We start from the raw sequence: 23,285 nt of genomic DNA on the forward strand, positions 1-23,285 counted from the left end.
AGCTGAAGTGGAATATGTTGCAACTGCTACCAACTGTACTAAGATTTTATGGATGAAACAAATGTTAAAGGACATAAGGGTGAGTTATGACGAGCCTATTGTTATTCACTGTGATAATACTATTGCTATTGATATGTCAAAGAATCGGGTATTTCATTCCAAATCAAAACACAGTTCTATAAGGTATAATTTCTTGAAGGAAAAGGTTGAAGCAAAGGAAGTTAGATTGGTTTATGTGTCTACTAAGGAACAAATTGCAGATATTTTAACTAAACCATTACCTAAAGACACTTTTGAATATCTCAGAGATTAGTTGGGGGTTGCCAACTCTCCGAAAGAGACTTAGAGATGCAGGGATGCATCAATTCGGTGAGCTTATCAGACATACTTTTTTGATCCGGGTTGATGAATTTGGTGCTACTACTCAGGGGGCGTAGTCAGTTGTTTGGTTCAATATTCTTGGTTTGGTATCAGTCCTTTGTCATTGATGTCAAAGGGAGAGAGAGGTACTCATTTGAAAAACTATCAGATTCTTTTGGGGAGAGGTATTCGGTTCAACTTTTGGGAGATTGTTGGTATTCCTTGGCATTTGGATGTTTTTCACATTCAGTGTTGCCGTCAATGCCAAAGGGGGAGATTGTTGGCAATATGCTTGATATGGTTAAGTGTTGTCGTTGATGTCAACACTGTATCCCGGTTGGAGACTCTGTCGGTTACATCTATCCTAGTTAGTCTTGGTGATCATCTCTAGAATCGGTTTTGGATGCTTATTCTGATGGTTACATGCTTGCTATATTCTGGTAGTCTCATGTTTTGGTCATCGCTTTTGGTATTTCCAGGTATTGGATTAGCTTGTGCCTTTATCGGCTTCTGGCGTTCTCGGTTAGCTTTACTAGTATGCATTATTTGGTGACTTCATCTGTGGATTTTGGGTTCGGCTTATGGAATCGGTTTCTATCATGCTAATGATGCTTCTTGATCATATCTTGAGTGTTTGATGACTTTGCATTGGATGGCCTGCTGTTAAGGTGGTTCTATTTGGATCTAGTTAAACTTTCATTGAGGGTTTCTATCGGCAAGTGATGCGTGTTGGATTTTTGGTCTTGCGGAATTCCTTACGGATTTAATTGTTTGGTTACTTGATTTAGGTTCATGCTATGAATGTAAATCATAATATTGGTTCGATGGTATCGTGTGATGTAATTTTTGTAATCATGGGTTTATGGGTTTAGGGTTTAGCCGACCTTGTCAATAAGGTTGATGATCTATATTAATAGGTGACTTATTCATGGATGGATTGATGGTTATGGTTGGTTAAGTCTGCATTATCAGAGGTTGATTTATGAGCGAATAAGGTCATATCATTCAGAGAAGGTTTAAGGAAGGTTTTATTCCAAGGCAGACATCAATGCTTAACCGAAATTGTATTAGGCATTTGTAGATGCTACTTTCACAGTTCATTGTATTCCGGATTGTAGTCTGATGATTTTGTAAGTCAATGAGACTTCCCTTTGTGATGAGCAGTGCGCTCTAGGCTGTTGGCCTTTCTTCATGTGCAGACCTCTCCCCCTCTCAGTTTACTCCTGGTATCGGCCCATTCTAACATGGTTTGTGGTTGAATATTAAATATATAATGAGATGGCCTTGCTTATAAGTCATGTTGAGAAGTAGGATCATACAGGATGTTGACATGTGTCTTAAGTCTATACAATGACATAACTAAAGTGTTGACTTAGGTAATTAAAAGCAGTTGTCACAAGATAAGACAAGATCATGTGACAACTAAGCCTTCTTCTAGAAGAACACCTATGACCTAAGCAATCGTAAGTCATGTTAATAAGTTCCCCACTAGGAACTAGCAAAGCCACTAGGTACAAGACGTTTACTTGGTCCAAAACCTCATTCACACCAATATCCCCCTTAAGCGCAACTTAGGGAGTATATTATTATGCAAAGATGCAAGTTATTATGATGATGGGTCTTGACTTATAGGCCATTTTAAGTACTCATGTACAATGCAATCCCTCTCAAACAAAGAAAGGAGAAAACTTGGTAGGACAAAACTCCTATTCAAAAGAGATACAAAGAAATGAATGATGCATGGAGGACTCAATGATACCCCACAAAGACTACATCTATCATGAAATTACAATCAATAATTCTTCTATAGGAATGAAAGAGAGAGGCTATATAGTCCCCCCACAATATATAGTGTCTTGGAGAAATGGTGAGTGCTTGAAGTCAAAACATTGTCCAATGCCTACAAACATCATTTCTCCCCTTGGGAAGAAGATAAAACAAGTACAAATGCATATATGCTTTCCATTCCCTATAGCAATTGGTAGGAAGTGGAATGCAAATGTAGGATGATGTCTCTGAAAACTGCTCATGTCTCTCCAAGTCCTTGATTGTTGAAGATGATATTGTTGTCACAAAAGTTTGCACCCTTGGTGATTAGGCTTGATCACAAACCTTGTGAAACATGGAAACAACCTCTCAAGTGTGGGACCTTGTGTTGTTGGGAGGCTGAATCTCCGGAGAAGGCCGACTTCCTTTCCAATCTGATGCAGGTGTTGGACCTGTTGAATTGATGTATGTGCATTATGTATTTTTTATTCTTTTTATCAATTGCTTTAGAGAGGCAAATTTATTCTTCCTTTATACATATCGATGGTGCCCCTTCACCAAGGTCACCACACTTCCAAGTTGGTCTCCAATAATTATATTATATTATTATGCAATATAATAATTATACAATATATTTATAATAAAATTATATTATCACATAATAATATAATTATATTATCTCATAATAATAGTATAATAATTATAATATAATTATATTATCATATAATAATATTATTATAATATAATTATATTATCATATAATAATATAATTATACTATCTCTCAATAATAATATTATCACAAAAAATAATAAAATAATTATATTATATAATCACAATATTATCACAACCTTAATGTAGTCTATGTCAGCCTCAAGGAATCCGACCATAGCATCAACACTCCCTCTTAGTCGATTAGGTTGATTAGGCCACTTACATATTTGTCTTCCTCAAGATAGAAGTGATGACCGACGCTGCCAATCTTCAATAGGACCAACCCAACACTGATAAAACTAACCTATGTTTTGACAGCGAAAAGGGAGAGAGAGAAGGGTTGCATGAAATAAGGGAAATAAGGCTCGCACCTAGACTGAAAGGTTGATCTACCCCACTGTAACTGCACAAGACATTGACAAAACCGCCCAAAGATACAGTAGTTTCTATCTAAGTCTAGCTTTCTGAGAGTGAGTCAAGGTTGGAATTCTTAACAATGGCAGAGGAACAAACAATGTTCTCAGATGCCACTCCAAGAGGGATCGACACTATTATAGATGCTAAGAAAGTAAGAAAAAATGCATTCACACAACTAGGTAAAGAAAATACACAATTTGCATAAAATGAAACTAGGCAAGGCAAGTGAATTATATTAATGAGAGGCAAGGTGATTTTATAGTTGCAGAAATCATGGATTACTACCAAAGAAAAAAGGAGAAGATCCTGAGAAAATGTTACAAAATTGCCTGTATAGCTCAGGCATAACTTAGATGGGTTATAATTGAGAAAACCCTAACCCTGTTCGGGTTAGGTTACAAAAAATCTAAGAGGGGAGAAAAAGATCAGATCGAAGATTGATCTGATGGTGTGTTGCATCGAGCTCTGGAAAAGTGAAAACCACACCTTGGTGAAGAAAACCTTGCTGAAAAGAATGGCCAAGCACACTTGCAAGGACAAAAGTCTCTATTCTGCATTGAAGAGGACATGGTGGCATCTGAAATCGACCCACAAAAGTCACCTCTGGAGTAATGGAGTTTGAAAATCGGTGGTTGGAAGAAAATTTGACCAAGATCGGGTGCCAACTGAGCAAAAAATGTCTTTGACCAATGGGTCGACAACCACTGCGCACAAAGAAACTAAATGCCAATGACCACTTTGAATTTGATCCTCCGCCGTCGATCAAGAGATCTTGCGCGCAAACGGACGCGTGAGATCTCACCATGTAAGCGTGTTCAAAAGCCCAACAGAAGATTAAAACATCGATGTTGGATCGGGCTTTATGAAGATCCAACGACCGTTGATAGCTGACGTGGCACCCAGGTCCGCACCTCCTTCATTGTGTTTGACTGCTGAGCGGCCTTGCATGCATACCCCGCAACATCTCCACGGGTCCATCTTTACTCCACGGGATAAGCCTCACCATGCTCTTGCTTCTTTTCTTATCTCGTGGGTCCCTTTCACGATCGGTTCACCCCTACGGGATAGCCATTGCCTTTGTTTTTTCATGTTTGCTTATCCCGCAGCATGCTACCTTTGGCCTGGAAACCTCGTGGGATAAGCCAAAAGTCCTCCCACCATTGACCATCCTTATCCTGCGGCTCTTTGCACTCCATTTTACCTCGCGGGATAAGGTCCCATTGGTTTTGCCTTTATTTCTTTATCCCGCGAAGATGTGCGGGATAAGGAAGTCATCTATTTCTTTGTAACCGTTGTTCTCTTATCTCGTGACCCGCCTTCAGTCTTTGCTTCATCCCGCGGGATAAGCATTTGATTGTCTTTGTTAATTCTTATCCTGCGACATCATTTTTTCACCATTTCTCCCTTGCGGGATAAGAGAAAGCGTTTCGCTTTTCTTGTTAGTTCCTTATCCTGCTAACTATCGTTGTTGGTCTTTGTTCCCCACGGGATAAGGGTGATTGCTCCACTGCTGCTAAGAAAAGACCGCCATCGGTCGGTGAGAGGAAAAGGTGAAACCGGCCCCTATCGACCATTGGACCCTCTAGCCGGTAGACTTAAGTGAGTTGACCGGCCGACCTAGTCAACTCAAAAATAGAATTAGAACCCCGCTGCTGCAGGTTCTCAACAAGGAATAAGGAAAGCATCTCTCAGACTGGACCCTAAGTTGACAAAAAAAGGTCAACATTTTGGCGAATCGGAGGGGGCCCTAAGCTTGCTTAGGGCAAGATCAAGTGCCTTTGGGTATCCATTCGGCACAAGTCAAAGCCTTGAAGCAAAAGATAATCTTTGCCCCAGCAAAATGTCAAAACTCGCCATTTTGAAGAGTAGCCTGTGCGCAAGCACTTTTTGGAAAGCAAAAGAACATAAATTACAATATTTACAACAGAGGCTGTGACATTAACCCTTAAGCACATGCTTTAAGGTGAATCCCATTCACCGCAATGGGGAGATTTTCCCCATTCAACCTGGCTAACTTGAAAGCATTAGCCTCCTTGCAGCCTGTAATCACATAGGGACCACTCCATATTGCATCAAATTTTGAGTGTTTCCTAGGCTTTGCTCTGTTAGCATCCCATTTTAGGACAAAGTCTCCGACTTGGAAGGTCCTCAAATCAACTTTCTTGTCAAAATGTCTCTTCACATGTCCCTGATGTACATTTTAAGTCTGCTTGGCTTTCTCCCTAACCTCTTCAATCTTTGTAAGTTCAACATACCTTATTGACAAGGCATCATTTTCTAGGAGCTACAACTGATGTGCCAGGTCCAAGGATGGCAACTCAAGGGATAGAGGGAGCCTAGCTTCCCTCCCATTTACTAGCATGAAGGGTGAGTTGCCCAAAGCCCATAGGGTTGTTCCCAACTTGAGGTGCCATGACCTTTGATTGTCTTCAAGAGTCCTCTTGATGATTCTGATGAGATTTTTGTTAGAGGACTTAGTTAAGCCATTGCCCTGGGGATAGTAATTTGATGATGTTTTTAGGAAGACATTATGTTGGACTGCCCACAAACTGATCTGAGATCCCAGAAAGGGCTTGGCATTGTTTGATATGATGGTGGAAGGGGTTCCAAATCTGGTTGCAATCCCCTTAAGGAATTAAACCACTGAAGTCTCGGTTGCATCCTTCAAAGCAACAACCTCTGTCCACCTTGTGAAATAATTTGTGGCAGCCAAAATCCACTTGTGGTGTGCACTTGACACTGGATTGATAGGGCCAATGAAATCAAGCCCTCATTGTGCAAAAGGTTGATCGGTAGAGATGGGATCAAGGGGCAGAGTTGCTAATCTTTTCTTACCCGCAAAAAGTGCACTCTTTTCATTGTCTAACCCATTTGTGGGCATCATTGAATAGAGAAGGCCAATAATAGCCCGCTTTCATGATCTTCAAAGTTGGAGTTTTCGCTGAGAAAGTGCCACCAGAGTGCTCATTATGAAATTCCTCTAACAGCCTGCCGGTTTGGTTTCCATGGATGCACCTCAGCAAGACACCACCCAGGCTTCTTTTGAATGATATACCATCCACTAAAGCATAGGGGATGGACTGCAATCTGAGATGCCTTCTCTTGGCTCTATCAAAGTGGGAGGGGATAACTGCCATCTTCCAGGAAGGTAGTCATAACCTCCAACCAACCGGTTTGTGCATCTTCTTGGTTGTCAACCTGTTCTTCTTCCTGCAGCAAGAGGGAGGTCTCTGACTCTTCTTGAAAAGATGAATTGAACTGCTCACAAAGTCCTCTTCCCCTCACTAACCTGGTAATTTTGATGTCAAGGTCATACTCCATGACCTTAGTGATCCATCCAACTCTCGTCTCACCTATATCCTTGTTGAGAAGGAAGTCCTTAACGTTGGCATGTGAGACTAGGAGCTGAATCCTGTTGTTTGAGAGCACGTGTCTGAAACTTTTTAGTGCTCTCACAACTGTGATGACTTGTTTTTCCACATGATTGTATCTGAGTTCATAGTCCTTCACTGAAAAAAGCTATGGGTTGCTCCAGTCCTTCCTGATTTAACTGTGTTAGGACAACAGATATACTTGATTCTCCTCCCAAGGTGTAAAGGATAAAATCCTTCTCATAGTTCGGATTTACTAGGACAGGAGCCTAAGCAATGGCCTGATTGATCTGATCAAAGCCCTCCTTCCCTTCTCTAGTCCATTTGAAGGGCAGGTCCTTCTTTAGCATGGTTGTGAAAGGCTTAAGCAAAGCTGCAAGGTTTGGGATAAACCTTCTGACAAAGTTGATTCTTCCAAGGAAGCTTTGAAGTCCTTTCTTATGATGTGGAAGTGGAAGAGACACAATGGCTTCCACTCTCTTTGGGTCTATAGCCAGACCATATTTGGATACAATGTGTCCAAGTAGTTTGCCCTGATCAGTGGCAAATACACACTTGTTGGGGTTCAAGGACACACCATATTCCCTGCTCTTTTTGAAAACTTGCTCAAGATGAACAAAGTGGTTTGCCGCATGCTTGGAGTATATAGTAATATCATCAAGATATACTAGTACAAATTTTGCTAATACTCCCTTAAAAGCCATATTCATAGCATTCGTTAGTCCAAAGGGCATTTTACAATAGGTGTAGGTGCACCATTTAGTAATGAATGTAGTCTTGTATTGGTCAGATTCTTGGACTAAGATTTGGTTATAACTTGAGTATGCATCCAAGAATGAAAATCTTTTTGAGCCACTAACTTTGGCTAAAATTTGTTCCATGGAAGGGAGGGGATAATGGTCTTTAAGGGAGGCTTTGTTGAGATCCCTAAAGTCTACACACAGTCTGATTTCCCCATTTTTCTTCCTAATTGGGACAAGATTGGCTATCTTAGAAGAATGTTTAATTGGAAAAATAATGATAGATTCTATAAGCTTGGATAGCTCTTTTCTCATCAAAGGCTCAATTTTGGGATTTATAGGCCTTTGCTTTTGTCTGACCGGTTTAGCATTAGGATCTAACTCTATGGTATGTTGAGCTACACTAGGATCAAACCCTTTTAGATCCTCATAGGTAAAAGCAAATATATCATTATACTCTTGATAGAGATTAACAAAAGTATTTTGATCCAATTGGGAACATACCTTACCCAAATTGAGAGCTTTTTCCTTCTGCCATTGCTATTGATTTGTAGTCTCCTTTCTTGGCAGCCAGGTTCATTGCGCTTCCTTTCATTTGATCATCATGGTTGAAGATCCCCTCCAAGGTGATCAACCCCTTGGGCAGCTTGTTAGAACTGAGCTGCATGATTTGACCTCCATATTAGTCCTGTAGCATGCCCTGCCTCCTATGGGAGATCTCTACTTCATCTTGCAGGAAGTTCACAATTTGCTGATTAGAGTCAAAGACCTGCCAATTCACTTGGTTATCAGGCACTGCTGCAACATGAGATGGAATGTCATGTTGGGCACCTACGGCTGCCAGTCTGTCAACATGTTTATTATGATTTTTAGGGACACTAGAAATATTGAAGGCTTCAAATCCCTCAATTAGGTCCCATACTCTATGTTTGTAGGACTTGAGAAGGTTGCTCTTGGTAATATTTTGAGTTCTGACCTGATTTACAACCAACTCACTGTCTCCATGCACCTTTAAAGATTTGATCCCTCTCCTCTGTGCTGTTTGGAGACCCAAGATCAAAGCTTCATACTCAACTACATTGTTTGTGCAACTAAACTGAAGTCTAAAAGAAAAGAAATATTTCTCCCCACTGGGAGGTATCAGCAATACATCGGCTCCTGCACCATTTTTGTTCCTTGAACCATCAAAGAACATATCCCATATCCCCTGCATATCATTGTCTTCCTTTGAAAGATTGGGGATGGGGGTGTCTTCCTCATGGATAGAATATGTATCCATGCCGGTACCATTGACCTCATCAATGGGGCCAAACTGAAATGCATTTGCCTACCCATCAAGTAGACAGGCAGGAACCTCATCCAATTGAGTTGCAAGCTCTCTTACTAAAATTTCTTCCTTTTCCTCATGGAGAGTACAATTCATGTTGATAGGACTTGGGGTATAGGGCTCTATATGATCATTGGCAACAGGTTCAACCCTAATGTTGACTTTGGTACCATATCTTGTCCTAAACAACATGTGTGACCAATTAGAAGATAGGTAGCCACCTATCTTGGTAGTGAATTCCCTAGATAAACAAATGGCAAAATAAGCAGGGAGGTCAATCACTGAGATGTCTTGCAACACACTACAACCCGCGCAGGCATGCAAGGTTAGATTTAAGTCCTTAATGACTCCCACAGTTTGAAATGATGTGCCATCAAGCTGCACCACCCTGTTGTGACCTTTTCACACATCGCCCCATTGCAAATGGGGACCCCCTACTTTCTAGGCCCTCCTAGTCTTTTGGCTTGTGTTATTCGTGTCTTTTCGCAACAGTCTTGTTAGTCTCTTTGCTTTGCGAGTGTTTGGGGGTCAAATTGATTAAATCTACTTTTTGTTTGAGCGAATTTGGTGAAGTCTAGGGCCCGTTTCATCAATTTTAGGGTTTTTGCCTTTAGTCCTAGATTTTAGGGGTTTTCTTTAAGGGTTTTGGAAAAACTGAATTTAGAACTGGAATCGGGACCCTTAAAGGAACCTCCCAGTAAAATTTGAGCGATTTCTGAGCACTTACTATTTTTAGTAAGTTTCACTGCCACTCGGATTGGTCTAATTTTGCCAAAAATCAAACTTACTATTTTTAGTAAGTTCTATTTTTAGTAAGTTTCTATTTTTAGTGAGTGCTTTTCTGACCTATTTTGCCCAAACCTTGACATTTTGAAACACTTACTATTTGGGAAAATCTTTTTTTTGCAGGATCTTCATAGGAAAACATTGAAAGCTGAATGTCTTTGAAGACGCTGAAGACTGAACGTTCCTGAAGACCATTTCTAAATCTGGAAGAGGCAGAAGGCAAACAAGTTGGATCAAAAAATGGTTAAGTGTGGAACTCCTATTCCAAAAGAGGAAAGCATGCAAAATCATCCAAGTCCAGAAATTCACATCAATCCACCAATGTCATCCTGGTTTGAAAATGGGCTAAAATTTGACTAAGTCTGAAAACTTGAAAGATCTTCCAAAATCCAGAATTTGCATTATGATTCCTAGGGACTTGAAACCACTCTCAAACATCCTGACAATATATATGAAATATAACTTAAAGTATAACTTAAATGTTATATTTCATATATATCTTGATGAAGAGAATGAGGAAAAATCATGAAAATCCTTCCCCAAGTCAATTCAGCGCCCAAGTTTGGCCAAGGGCGCCAAACAAAGGAGCCCATGGAGAATGTGGAGAATGTGAAAATCCTTGCCTAGGTGGTTTTAGTGCCCATGCTTCACCAAGGGCGCCAAAGTGAAGTTGACATGGAAAGCATGGAAAATTGTGAATTCCACCACTTAGTGAAAATTCCGCCCTACTCCAAGGGAAGGCGCCAAAGTGGAGTGCTCAAGGAGAATGGAGAAAGTTTAGAATTCCACGCCTAAAGGAGATCAACGCCCAAGCCATGATGAAGGCGCCAAAGAGGTGTTATCCTAGAAAACCTTCAATGTGATGAAATTCCTTCCTAGCAAAATTCCGCCCTAAGACATGGAAGGGCACCAAAGTGGATGATGCATGGAAAAATGTTGAAGTTAAGAATTCTTTGCCTTAGGGAGAATTGTGCCTAAGGAAGGGGTACCAGGGCGCCAAATCTTGATGGTCATGGAAAGCTTCAAAATCACACAATTCCTTACCAGTGCGGAATCATTGCCCAAGTCCAGGGATCAAGGATGAATGCTTCAAGATGAGATTTCCTCCAAGGTCAAAACTCCATGCCCAGTCAGGAAGTTGAAGAGAAATATTCACCAAGTTGGATTTCGCGTTCAAGTCAAAGAATGAAGAGAAATTGTCTAAGGCATGAAAATCCAAGGGTCAAGGAAGAATGAAAAGCAGAAATCCCCTCGAAATTTTTTTCGAAATTTCCATTTTTAGACACCAAATCTTATCAGAATCCAAATTTTTTTGCAGATTTGGACTCGTGGGAGGATTATCTCTCTCCTCGACCTGGGTCCTAAATTTTAGGAAATTTCCTAAAAAATAGGAGATGTGAAAATTGGTCGAAAATCTCCTTGCAAACATGATGAGTTTAAAGAGCACAAAAATTCCTTCCTCGGGGAAGAATTGCACCCAAGAAGAAGATATTCTAGGAAAGGTGAAGATGTGGCTAAGTGTCGGAAATTCCTTCCTTCAGGATAGAATTCCAGGAAAGGTGAAATATTGACTAAGTGTTTGAAATTTTTTCCTTCAGGACATAGTTCTTGGAAATCATGAAAATTGGGTAAGGCAAGGAAGAAATCAAGGATGAATTGAACAAGAAATTCCCACCCCCCCCCGAGAAAAATTTAAAAAATCCATTCTCGGGCATCAAGAATCATCCGAATTTGAAAATGATGGTAGATCTGGATTCGTAGGAGAATTCTCTCTCTCCTGGACTTGAAACCCTAATTTGTGCAAAATCCCTAAAAAATAGGAGATGGTGAAAATTGATGGAAAACCTTCTCCAAGCAAGGAAAGTTGAAGAGAGTTCAAGAAAATTCTTCCTGAATAAAATTTTCTCTCTCCAACAATTCGAGACGTGCAGGAGTGGATATACGACGGCAGGGTCCACTTGCATGGCGAGGATCTATTGAACATGTGGCAGTAGAGTGGCACATTCATTACCGGAATATTTGACCAAATGGCGACCTGATCATTGTATGTTGAATTTATGGCAGATTCCTTCTGCATGTAGCCGTTACATTCAGGAGATGATGGTGCATTTATGGCATCATGGGCAATTTTTGCATGAGGGTACATTCATTGCATAGTGGGCACTTTTTAAATGTAATGGTTAATTAATGCTTTATGGGTGCCATTTTTGACAGGATTGTAATTAATTGTACATGGGCTTAGTAGGTATTAATTACTGATTCCCACCTTGTTGCATCTTGAGTGGGGAATCTTCTAGGGTGGAACCCTAATTAGGGTTTTGCATGTAGCCAGGGCTTGAAGCCTATATAAAGGGGTGAGCCCCCTCATTTGTAAGAGGAGGGAGACTTGTATGAAATTGTTGCGATAAGTTTTGAGATAATAACAGTGAAACATTGTTCTCTGATGGTGTCCACTTAAATTATTTTTTCAAAGCTTGCATGGTTTCACCTTCCTCACTTAGTAGAAGTAGTATAGTGCTTTGATTTCAATGGGGAATGTAATGGTGTTTGATGAATTTCCATGGTTCATACTTTTTGCATCTTGCTGATTGTAAGTTGCAGTGTAAAGTTAGCGTAAACCCCCAAAATTTGCGCTAAGTTCGGTTGTGGATGGTTGTTTGGATTGCGCCGTTTTTGGGTATTCAAATATACTTTCTCGATTTGAAAATCCTCTAGCATCCCCAGAAGATTGCATCGGTTCTTGCGGAGTTGTGGTTGATCTTGGCGAAGCAGAGCTTGGTTTATTTGGAATTTGTCCACCGAAGCATTAACTGTTGATATCACTGCCCTTAAGAGTAGATTTAGATCCTTCTAAACCCTTTCCCTTTTACTTTCAGTTCATTTTAGTCCGTTTGAAGCAGCAACATCGTAGAATTGCTATAACCGATGATGGAGTTCCAGCCACAACAAAGAAGTGAAAGAATGATGCAAACGTAAGGCCCCTTGGATTACCAGCAAACACATCAACCAACTGAGTTACGTCTGTAGCATAAAGGAACCTTGGAGTCGATTGTTTGATCTTCCTGCAATCTTAGCATGCAATTGTACTTTGATCAAGAGAGAGTGAAGTGACCTCTAGGCAACTTTATTGTGTGTTAGACGCTGTCATAAAAAACATGTCAACACACCCATCTTGTTATAGGTTCATACTTGATACCTAGGCGGTCAACTAGCCCCTTTGGGATAACTGAACTACTAGCCCCGCTATCTATCATGCAATTATGAACAAGTTTATCTCCTATGATTAATGGCAGATAAAAAGTGGGAGGCTTACCGATTTTCTTTGAGAACTCTACCTCCAAAGGCTGCACCAAGCTTGTGGAAGTTGAAGAACTGCAACCTTGATTGGTACCTTCTGCAACCTCCATCCCCTTTAGGGCTTCCTGAAGTAGGTCTCTTTGAGATGGGATAGCAAGAGCATCCCACATAGATACATTGAGGCTGGCCCTCTTCATCTGTTCAACAATATTGAAGGGAATGACAACCTTAGCAAGGACCTTTGCCACAACAAGGTCCGGTTTTGATATTATAGGGGTCTTAGGTCGCTCACCCTCCTTGACATTTTGTGTCAAGTCTTGCTCTTTGTTCGGAGAAGTCACCTTGTTAGGGGGCTTTTGCATTGTAGTCTATGGATCTATGGACCTCCTTTTTGATCTTGTGTTGTTGGCCACATTATCCCCACTTGTCTGATTCATTCCACAAAAACCGGCCTCCTGCCAATTCACGAAAGTTGTATCCCCCTGTGTATGACTGGGACAGTCAGCAAATTGTTGCTGCCCTGATATTGCTGGCTCCTCTTGTGCTACTAGGGCCTGAGACAACTCACCATTCTGACATGAGGCCTGGTTATGTGTCTGGTTGCATGGAACACACCAATCTTGCTCTTGAGCAAGATTATTCTGAGGTGCTTGCAGCCGTGGGATTCAAACTGTTCAAGGACCTAGCATTGCTCTATTGGTTCTGCCCTTGAAAATTCGATCTCTGCTGCTGATAATTCTGCTTTTGGGGCCAATAAGGCCTATGCTAGCCTGCGGCAACTGTCTTTTGACTAAGACCAAATCATTCCCAAACCCTTGCATCTATTGGCTAATATTTTGCACTAAAACCTTGAGCTCTTGAATCTCAGAAGGAGGAGGAGGTGCAGGTGTAAGTAAATGGCTTGAAGATGTTGTTGGTATTGGTGCTAAAATAGGCTGTTGAGTAAGAGCCTCTGGAAATAAGGGCATTGGGGGCCTAGGAGACAACTTTCCTGTCTGTATTAAACAATTTTCTGCCCTTATGGTAGTCTCATAAGCTAATGGGAGATCATTTCCCCCAATGGATTGAATCATTCCAACTATGTCACTGTTCAAAGCCTTAAGATAATATAGAAAAGCATGGTTTGATGAAGGCTTCACTAATGATGGAATTCTATCCCATGTCTTTTGAAATCTATAGTTGAAGTCACCCATGAACTCATGGGGTGCTCTCTTTATTGTAGTTAGCTACTCCATAAGCAACAAATGGTCACTTTTGTCCTCAAAATGCTTGCATAGCTTTTCTCCTAACTCATCCCAATTGCGAATGGAGTTAGGAGCTAGCCCTCTATACCATTGGAGGGCTTTTCCTTTGGATGAGGAGGCGAGAAGACTCACTGCAACATTGTCTTTGGTGACATCAAACACTGTGCAGATACTTGCCACATCTTGGATATGTTTTTCAGGGGAGGTAGATGTTTCTCCAGTTAAAACTGGTATAGCCTTCAAGGCTGCTAGTGGAATATCATTCTTTTGGGCAAGGACTAAAGGACTGGCACCAGTGAAGGTGACCAAGGTATGTGCTCTTGGCACTGCCATAGCAAATAGGGGTCTGTTGATATGGATCCTCTAGATTGTGCTAATCTGATAAAAGGAGGGGTAGATTGAGACCTTAAGGGTGTATGTGATTCTCCTTGAGTTCTCCTTGTCGATGACAATGAAAGCCTACCTCTAGTTCTTCAAGAATTTGAATATGAAAGCTCAAAGTATTGGAAATTACCTCTAGAAGATGCTCTGGTTTGTATTCTTGGCATGAAAAATGGTAGATGATCCTCACCAAGAGTTTGAATTTGTTCCTCAGAGTCGCCACGTGCTTGATTGATTGCTTCCAAAGGCTGGATTGTTAAGGGCACCACTGAATCCTTAGCAAATATGTTGGAATTGTGTCCCACCGGGCGTGCCAAAAACTGTTGTCACAAAAGTTTGCACCCTTGGCTTGATCACCAACCTTGTGAAACATGGAAACAACCTTTCAAGTGTGGGACCTTGCGCTATTGTGAGGCTGCATCTTCGAAGAAGGCCGACTTCCTTTCCAATCTAATGCAGGTGTTGGACCAACCCAACACTGATAAAACTAACTTATGTTCTGACAGCGAAAAGGGAGAGACAGAAGGGTTGCATGAAAGAAGGAAAATAAGGCTCGCACCTAGACTAAAAGTTGATCTACCCCACCTGTAATTGCACAAGACATTGACAAAACCGCCCAAAGATACACTAGTTCCTATCTAAGTCTAGCTTTCTGAGACCGAGTCAAGGTTGGAATTCTTAACAATGGCAGAGGAACAAACAATGTTCTTATATGCCACTACAAGAGGGATCAACACTATTACAGATGCTAAGAAAGCAAGAAAAGATGCATTCACACAACTAGGTAAAGAAAATACACAATTTGCATAAAATGAAACTAGGTAAGGCAAGCAAATTTTATTAATGAGATTCAAGGTGATTTTACATTTGCAAACATCGTGGATTATTGCTAGAGAAAAAAGGTCCTGAGAAAATGTTACAAAATTGCCTTTATAGCTCAGGCATAACTCAGATGGGTTACAATTGTGAAAACTCTAACACTGCTCGGGTTAGGTTATAAAAAATTTGAGGGGAGAAAAAGGTCAGATCAAAGATTGATCTGATGGCGTGCTGCATTGAGCTCTGGAAGCGTCCTCTGCCTTTGGAAAAGTGAAAACCATGCCTTGGTGAAGAAAACCCTGCCGACAAGCATGGTTGAGCACACTTGCAGGGACAAAAGTCCCTGTTCTGCATTGAAGAGGACATGGTGGCATCTGAAATCGACCCACAAAAGTCACCTCTAGATTAATGGCGTCTGAAAACCGGTGGTTGGAAGAAAATCTGACCAAGATCAGGCGCCAACTGAGCAAAAAATGTCCTCGACCAATGGGTTGACAACCACCGCGCATAGAGAAACTAAATGCCAACAGCCACTCTGAATTTGAACCTTCGCCGTTGATCAAGAGATCTCGCGCGCACACGGACGCGCGAGATCTCACCATGTAAGCAAGTTCAAAAGCCCAACAAAAGATTAAAACATCACCGTTGGATCGGGCTTTATGAAGATCCAACGACAACTTGCTCTCAAAGAAGTGGAGTTTGGTTGAGTGAGTTGGTTTGTAGACCAAAGTAGGAAGGAGGTCTAGGTCTTTGTTAGACAAGTCTTAATGAGCAGGCTTGGTTGCTAAACTTTATTGGAGGTGGTGTTGTCACCAGGATTGATATTGGGTCAGGATCCTTACTTTGAAAGTATTTGAATGGAGTCGAGAGAAATGATGTTCCTCGGTGTAGCCTTGAGGGAAAAGGATCTATGATTTGGAGCACTCTCAAGAGGTGAGCTAAATTAATTAAGTAGGGGCTATTTTGGGTATGCAATAGAGGATAAGAGGCTATATTCTGGTTTGATACTTGGGATGGGCTCCCTCCTATCATATCTTTATATCTACATCTATGCTCTTTGTGCAAATCTTTCTTGGTGTGGATTGGAGTAAGGTACAAGATAATAAAACCTCCCAACTTCTTGGTCAAGTTGAAGTGTTTAGATGGAAAGAATCTCATGAGTGGTCCACAGGGGGTTCTGACGAGGATAGGTAGGAGCTTCGAAATATTTTGTCAAGTAGAGCATGTAGCTCCATTGAAGAGAATGATATTCTTGCTTGGGGCTTTGATACAAAAGGTAAATTTACTGTTGCCTTGGCTATCAGTAGATACATCGCCGGAGTCATGGGATTGTTGGAGTTTCTTGGTGGAAACAAGGAGTAAGTTCTCTTGGCCCAAATGCCATTTTTTCATGTGGTTGATTGTCTAGAATAGATGTCTTACTTGGGATGACTTGAGGAAGAGAGGATTTTAGGGTTCTTCTATGTGCTTTTCTCGTGGAATTTGGCACTGCTGGTGGAGAGTTTGGAATAAGGTTTGCCTTTATGCCTCGTCCTTGGCAGATTTTTGGGGCATATTGGGGAACTCCACTACTAAGACTCCTTTTCTCCATATTGCATGGAATACAGGCCCTTCCTTTATTCTTTGGCAAATTTGGTTGTAAAGGAATAGGAGGCTTTTTTCGGACAAAAGAATGTTTAGTCACCAAGTTTGGATGTGCATAATTAGTTGGTGGTAGGAAACCTTATTAGCAAAATGTGATTTGTCAGCCCATGTGGATTTAGGTGAGATCTGGTTGTCATTTAGAGGTTAGGCCTTGAGGGATGTAGGAGGAAGGTCCCCTCTATTAAAGGGGGTGGTCGGTTTAGGAGCAAGGTTTGACGGGATGGTTTTTGGTTGTCCCCTCCTAATGAAGTTCCGAAGGTTAATACTGATGGGTCATCTAGGGGCAAACCTGGTCATGCTGGGATTGAAGGAGTTGGTAAAGAGGTTCAGTTCTTCTCCTCTATATACAAAGGTCAGCATACTAATAATTTTATGGAAATTGTTGCTATCTTGTATGCTTTGGAAAGATGTTGTGCCCTTGGATGGAGAAAAATCAACTATGAATCTGATTCACAGATTGTTGTTGATATGCTCAATAGACGGCAATTGGAAGGAATGAATTGGCAACTGACATTGGTGGTCAACCAGATTATGAGGCTTTGCAGATCTTTGGACTCTGTTACCTTTTGCCACATTACTTGGGAATGGAATAAGGTTGTAGATTGTTTGGCAAAATGGGTTTCTGAGATGATGGGAATGTGGAGTGTCAGGGAATGGGCGCAGTTGTCCATATAGTATTCTTGAATTCTGTAGGATCTAGTTATGGATGACGAGAGAAATTATTTAGGTGGTTTGGAAGAGCTCTGATTGGTTGGTTTCTTTGTTGGTTGGGCTGTTGCTTTGCCTGCATGCCTTGTTCTCTTTGTAATGTTCTTTGTTGATTAATAAATTTTTACCCCCTTTTCTCGAAGTATGTACATATGCTTTTCATCTATCTTTCTGCTATCTATAATCTCCTATACATTCTTCCTTATATCTCTTTCTTATATTTGTTTTTCCTATTCTTCTATTCTCTTCACACATGCTTATCTATTTACTTTGTTACATTATATCTTTGTCTATACAAATATCTAACTGGCGGGATGTGTCCCTTACATACTTCTACTAATGTAGATGACGTCTCTTCAATTTTGAACTCCACAACATCCTTGCGGTGGTTTGCAATAGGATCTGCATTGCTATCTTAGCTCTACCTTTTCCCTGCCAACATCATCCCCCTCTCAAAACGTTGGCTTGTCCTCAATTCAACTCCACTCTTATTGGGATGGGAGAATAGCCTTGTAGATCTCCTTGAGATTAGAAAAGTGTTGTTCCATTGTGTTTTAGCTTGCTGCAATAGCTGGTTTTGGACGGTGTTATGCATTAATAGACGCTCAACTTTTGGAAGAGTGGTAGGAACTTGGATCTGCTGTGCCAATTTCTGTGCATCTTTAATGAGACTGTGATGTGAGCTAATTGCAAGCTGACCAGTTCTCTTAGCTACTGAAATTTGTGCCTCGTCTGTTCCTGCTGATCCTACAATTGTTGAAACTATGTGTGTAGGGCTTCCGTCTACACTCGGGTTTGTACATCTGCATCTTGTAAAGCATCATATGAAGTGGCTACTTGGAGGATATGCAACTCATCTGATCCATTGAGCCTTAATTGGTCTTGTACAGTGGGCCACTATAGACAAAACTAATATAGGGCATTGACGTCACCTTTTGTATTCTTCATGATGTTGATATGAATTTCCAGACTGGAGTGGGCACTGGTGCACTTTCTTTCCTCATCTATTTGGACTTTTTCTAGCTTTACAAGTATTTGTTGCCACATTGTTGTCTTCTGCAGGTGTGTCTCTTGTAAGACCCCATCCATCAATGTCTTGATTTTTAGTACAAGGGGTTGGGAAGAATCCCCTTGTAAATGTCTTGATTTTAGGGCACCTTTTTAGGGCCGTGTTCAGTTTTTTGTGGGTTTGCGACTTTGCATTCTATATCTTCGTTTAGTTTACTGTTTCACAGCCTCCCATTCTATATCTGTGTTTAGTTTTACAACATCTCATTTTCTATTGCTGTGTTTAGTTTTAATTTGTTCCCTTGGATTGCATAGTTGTCTATAATGTTTATTGAACTCTACATTTGATTTATACTGAAGGAAATCAGTATCATGATTTACATATTCAGTAATCTGTGTGTTTTTAAGGAATATTTTAAAGAAGTCTATATTTTAATGTTTGATAAATTTGTTGAGTTATTTGTTGAAAGTTTGTTTTTTTGTGTTTTAAGTATTATTTGTGTCAAGTTTGTTTTTTATGTTTTAAGCATTATTTGTCTCAATTTTTGATCTTTTTCGCATCGGGTACATGATTCAATTTTGTGAGCACATATTTACTAGAGCTGCCTTACCACAAAGTGTTGGTGAAAAGAAATATAGTGAAATTTTTGTAGTCGGTCAATATTCTCTTCAAATAATTATGTGACCTCTATTTGAGGGAGATTAACAAGTGAATTTTTGCATGGATTGTGGAAATCTGATAGCATTAACCTCTTCTGTTTAAATACACTAGATTTAATTATCATAGATGTCTTTTTGTAAATGCTAGGTTTTCTATGCAGATGCACACAGCTGTGTTTTTAAATGTCCTAAATTTGTGGGTGCATGACTTTCAAATCAATTTCAGGAGTGCGTGAAAAGAAGAGTTCTAAAGTCTGTCAACAGGAACCCAAGTTGTTCTGAAGAAGCTTCAAAGGAAGCAATGGAAGCTGTTTGGGATATTTGTTACAATGATACCAAGCCTTTTGATCGAGCAATGTAGGTTTTGAAATTTTGAATTGCTAATTTGATCGCAATAATGGCCCTTCTTAAGCTAGGGAATATTTTTTGAAAAAGAAATTATAATAAACTGAAGCTGTGAAGGTTTCGATTTTTTTAATTGTTAAATTTGATTGAAATCATTGTCCTCGTTTTACTCGGCCAATTCATACTTTTTGGGATGTAAGAAAAGTTCCCTTAAAACCAGTTATTGTTATGTAAGAGAAGTTTTTGAATCTACGTACGAGTTAATGAGTTCAAACTCTTTTCCACGGGCATACAATGAGTTCCGTAGATCTAACAATTGCCATTGAATATGTCATCAATAATTACTCGTCTCAGAATTGATCTTCAAATTGAATGCAGACCTCCAAATATGGTTAGTATTCAAGATAATATTGCATGAAGCAAGTGTTATGTGGTTAATGTTAAAGATAATATTGCATGAAACAAGTGTTATGCAGTGGCCAGGCACATCTTTGAAGTATTATAATAATTGTATTTGTTTTCTAATCTTATAAATTAATTATGAAAAAATGATTTTAATGTTGGTATTAAGTGTTATGCAGTGGCCAGGCACATCTTTGAAGTATTATAATAATTGTATTTGTTTTCTAATCTTATAAATTAATTATGAAAAAATGATTTTAATGTTGGTCTAATAAAATATTGAAATCAAAAGAAACAAGATAGCTTGCAGCTAGATTCTTGCAAGCTGAATGCATGATGTTTTCGTTAGGGCTAGGGGGATTATAATAATTAGGCTGAGCTCGAAATATATCAACAATAGAAATTGTTTTACCTTGTAATATGGTAATAATATTAGCTTTCTTGTAGCTGTTTCTGGTTTCTGAGTGTCTTATTTTACATCAACATTTCGGATCACACTCTATGATCCATCATCAGGATGCTCAGAGAATGCAAGGATATGATAGATGGTAAATTGCAGACTGAGACCAATCCTAGGTTGTATTTGAAGGAAAGGGAGGAGAGAAAGACAAAAACACAAAGAACGAGGAGAGGAAAAAGAATCTAAAAACCTAAATCAAAGAAAAAAAAAACCATAAAAATAAATGAATAAACTTCTAAATAAAATAATAATATAAATTATGTGTGTGAATAAATAAAATAATTATATATAAATATATGTGTAAATATATATATATATATATATATATATGTGTGTGTGTGTGTGTGTGTGTGTGTGTGTGTTGGTTGTACATACCTACATACCTACATACTTACCTACATACCTACATACTTATGTGTGTGTATCTATATATGTGTGTGTGTGTGTGTGTGTGCGTATATATATATATATATATATATATATATAAAATAAAAATACAAAAAAACTAAAAATGTAAATAAAAGACTAATGAAAACACAAGATCAAAGAAAGCAAGACAAACAACTAAATTGAAAAGGAATAGAAACAAGGGGGGGCGCTAAGAAAAATAAGTCAAGGACAAAAGAGAATGTCCCAAGCTCAAAGTCAAAAGCTAATAACTAAAAAAGCAACAAAACTAGGATAGAAAGGGGGAAGAGACCAAAAAAGATAAAAAGAGAAACAAGATGAAGGCGGCAAGAGCGGGAACCTTTTGGGAAGGAGAACCCAAAGAAGAAGAAACGAAAGCGGAGGCTTAAAAGGAGAGGATGAAACAAAAGGGGGGCAAGAGCGCACAAAGACAAGGATAGGAAGACAAGACGAGGAAAGGAAGGGGGAAGAAAATGACCAAGGGGGTAGCAGAAGGGATCAAGTAGGCGGACGATGGGGGTTGCTAATGGTGGCAAGAAGAGGCAGCCAAGAGAGACTTAAACCCCATCCCTCATCACGGTTGAGGTTGATGGGGTGGTTGTTGATTTCTATGGCCTCCTTTAGTTTCCTCTTGTAGAAGTTGCCCTTCTTGGAAACAATCTAAGTACTTTCCAGACAAATATGGTGTTTGGTAGATGAGGAGTGCCCAGCTAAGGCCGATTTGTGGACCCGGTCATGCTTGATGTCAGCACTTTGTTCTTTAAATTTGGTGTAAAAGGAGTGGCCTGTTTCGCCTATGTAAGGAACTCCACACAAACAAACCATTTTGTAGACACACGATTCAGAAAGAACATCCTTGGAGCCTTTGAGGGGGGATCCTATTCCTTAGCATAGAAAGAGGTTTGAATGCCACTCGAAGGCCTCTTTTCATAAGGATTTTAGAGAATCTCCGAGAGATGCCTTCAACATAAGGAAGGGTAGCACATATCTCTGGAGTTAGAATGGGAAAATAAGTAAGATTTGTTAGCATGGTTGAGGGCCTTGGATATTTGTTTTTTAAGACTGCATTCAACCTAAAGACTTGGTGAAGATGGAATAACTCCTGACATAAGTATTCTTCGTCACAAATTCGATAGGCTCTCAGGGCCAGGGTTTTGAGGATACCCACTTGTTGGCTAGGGTGGTGGTGGGATGAGGCGTGGATATATAGGTCTGTATGTGTAGCCTTGCGGTACACAAGACGACCAAGGGTGCCATCAGGTTTTCTGATGAGCAAGATGTCGAGGAATGACAACTGGTTATTAGATTCAAGCTCCTTGGTGAAGGAAATGCAAGCAACTATGTTGTTGATGTGAGCAAGAAATTCTTCCAATTTGTGTAGGCCATGAGGCCAACAGACATTGGTGTCATCAACATAACGCTTCCACCAATGCGGCTTAAGGGGGAAAGACTGGAGTGCCATATCCTCAGAATGTTCCATGACAAGATCGACTATGACCTATAGATCTTAAGCAAAGCTCAAATAAAGAAACAATCTCACTATTGACCAAAAAAAATGTTCTTGGCTTTACAACATAAGCACCTCGGTTGTAGTCGCTCATCTTCTACCCCCAACCTTAACCCACCAAATGGCTCCTCCCATTGTTTCATCTTCTCCTCACCATCTTCCACTAACGAGCTCGTGTCTCCCATCGTGGAATTTTGCAATGAGGTTGTGCCTTCCTTACAGAGATGTGTTGTTTGAGGCAGTTCCAACGAACACAACGCTGGCCATACTCCCAATGAGCAGGCCAAGCCCAACATCCACTCGCAGTCTCATGGCTGCCAACGATCACCTCTCAACGGCTTGCCCCCAGTTTGGCCAGGTACGTGCTCCTATGCCAACCACTCACATCAAGTTTTTTCTGATGTCATTAATTGTTCTGATTTCTTCTCCATGCATATCGTGCCTTGAGCCCCTCCCATTACGTCTTGCCATTATATCTTCTTGTCCTGCTATGAATCCTCATCTGCTTCTTCATTACGCTCCTGATCTTCACGTTGCGAGATCACGTCTCCTCCCATCTCGAGCTCACCGCCCAAGTGCCTTCTTGAAGCCTCCTCTGAGGTTGTCTTTTCCACCTCATTCCACCCTTACATCAATCACCTCAAAGAGTTGTTGATGGCCTCCTCTTTGTCAAAATTTATCATGAACTCTTTTATAGTAGACCCATACTCTTCATTTATTTCTCCTTCTACACATGTTGTTTGTAATTGGGAGGACAAGTTGGTGGTCAACTTATCCATTGCGATCTTGGACCCTTTGTCCTTCAATTTTTTAAAACGAGGGCTCAACTTTGTTGTGGCCCCTCGTATTATCCCATGCATCGACTTTCTCATTGAAATTTAGAATGCTATCTGCTCCCTCTTTGTAGGTGTCGCTGAAGAAG

General features: G+C 40.2%; 1 protein-coding gene across 2 annotated transcripts in view; it reads left to right on the plus strand.

Annotated features, from left to right (window-relative positions):
* Positions 1-19,994, plus strand: part of LOC131066385 (mitochondrial inner membrane protease ATP23) — a 92,231-nt gene extending 72,237 nt beyond the window's left edge. For both annotated transcript variants that reach the window (XM_058001138.2, XM_058001139.2), the window contains one exon: positions 19,468-19,994. In XM_058001138.2, coding sequence (XP_057857121.1) covers positions 19,468-19,602 — 135 coding nt within the window. In that variant the 3' untranslated portion in view covers positions 19,603-19,994. The remainder of the gene's footprint in view (positions 1-19,467) is intronic.
* Positions 19,995-23,285: the final 3,291 nt, after the last annotated feature.

This window comes from Cryptomeria japonica, chromosome 3, assembly GCF_030272615.1.
Source record: "Cryptomeria japonica chromosome 3, Sugi_1.0, whole genome shotgun sequence".
In the NCBI taxonomy this organism is placed as follows: Eukaryota; Viridiplantae; Streptophyta; class Pinopsida; order Cupressales; family Cupressaceae; genus Cryptomeria; species Cryptomeria japonica.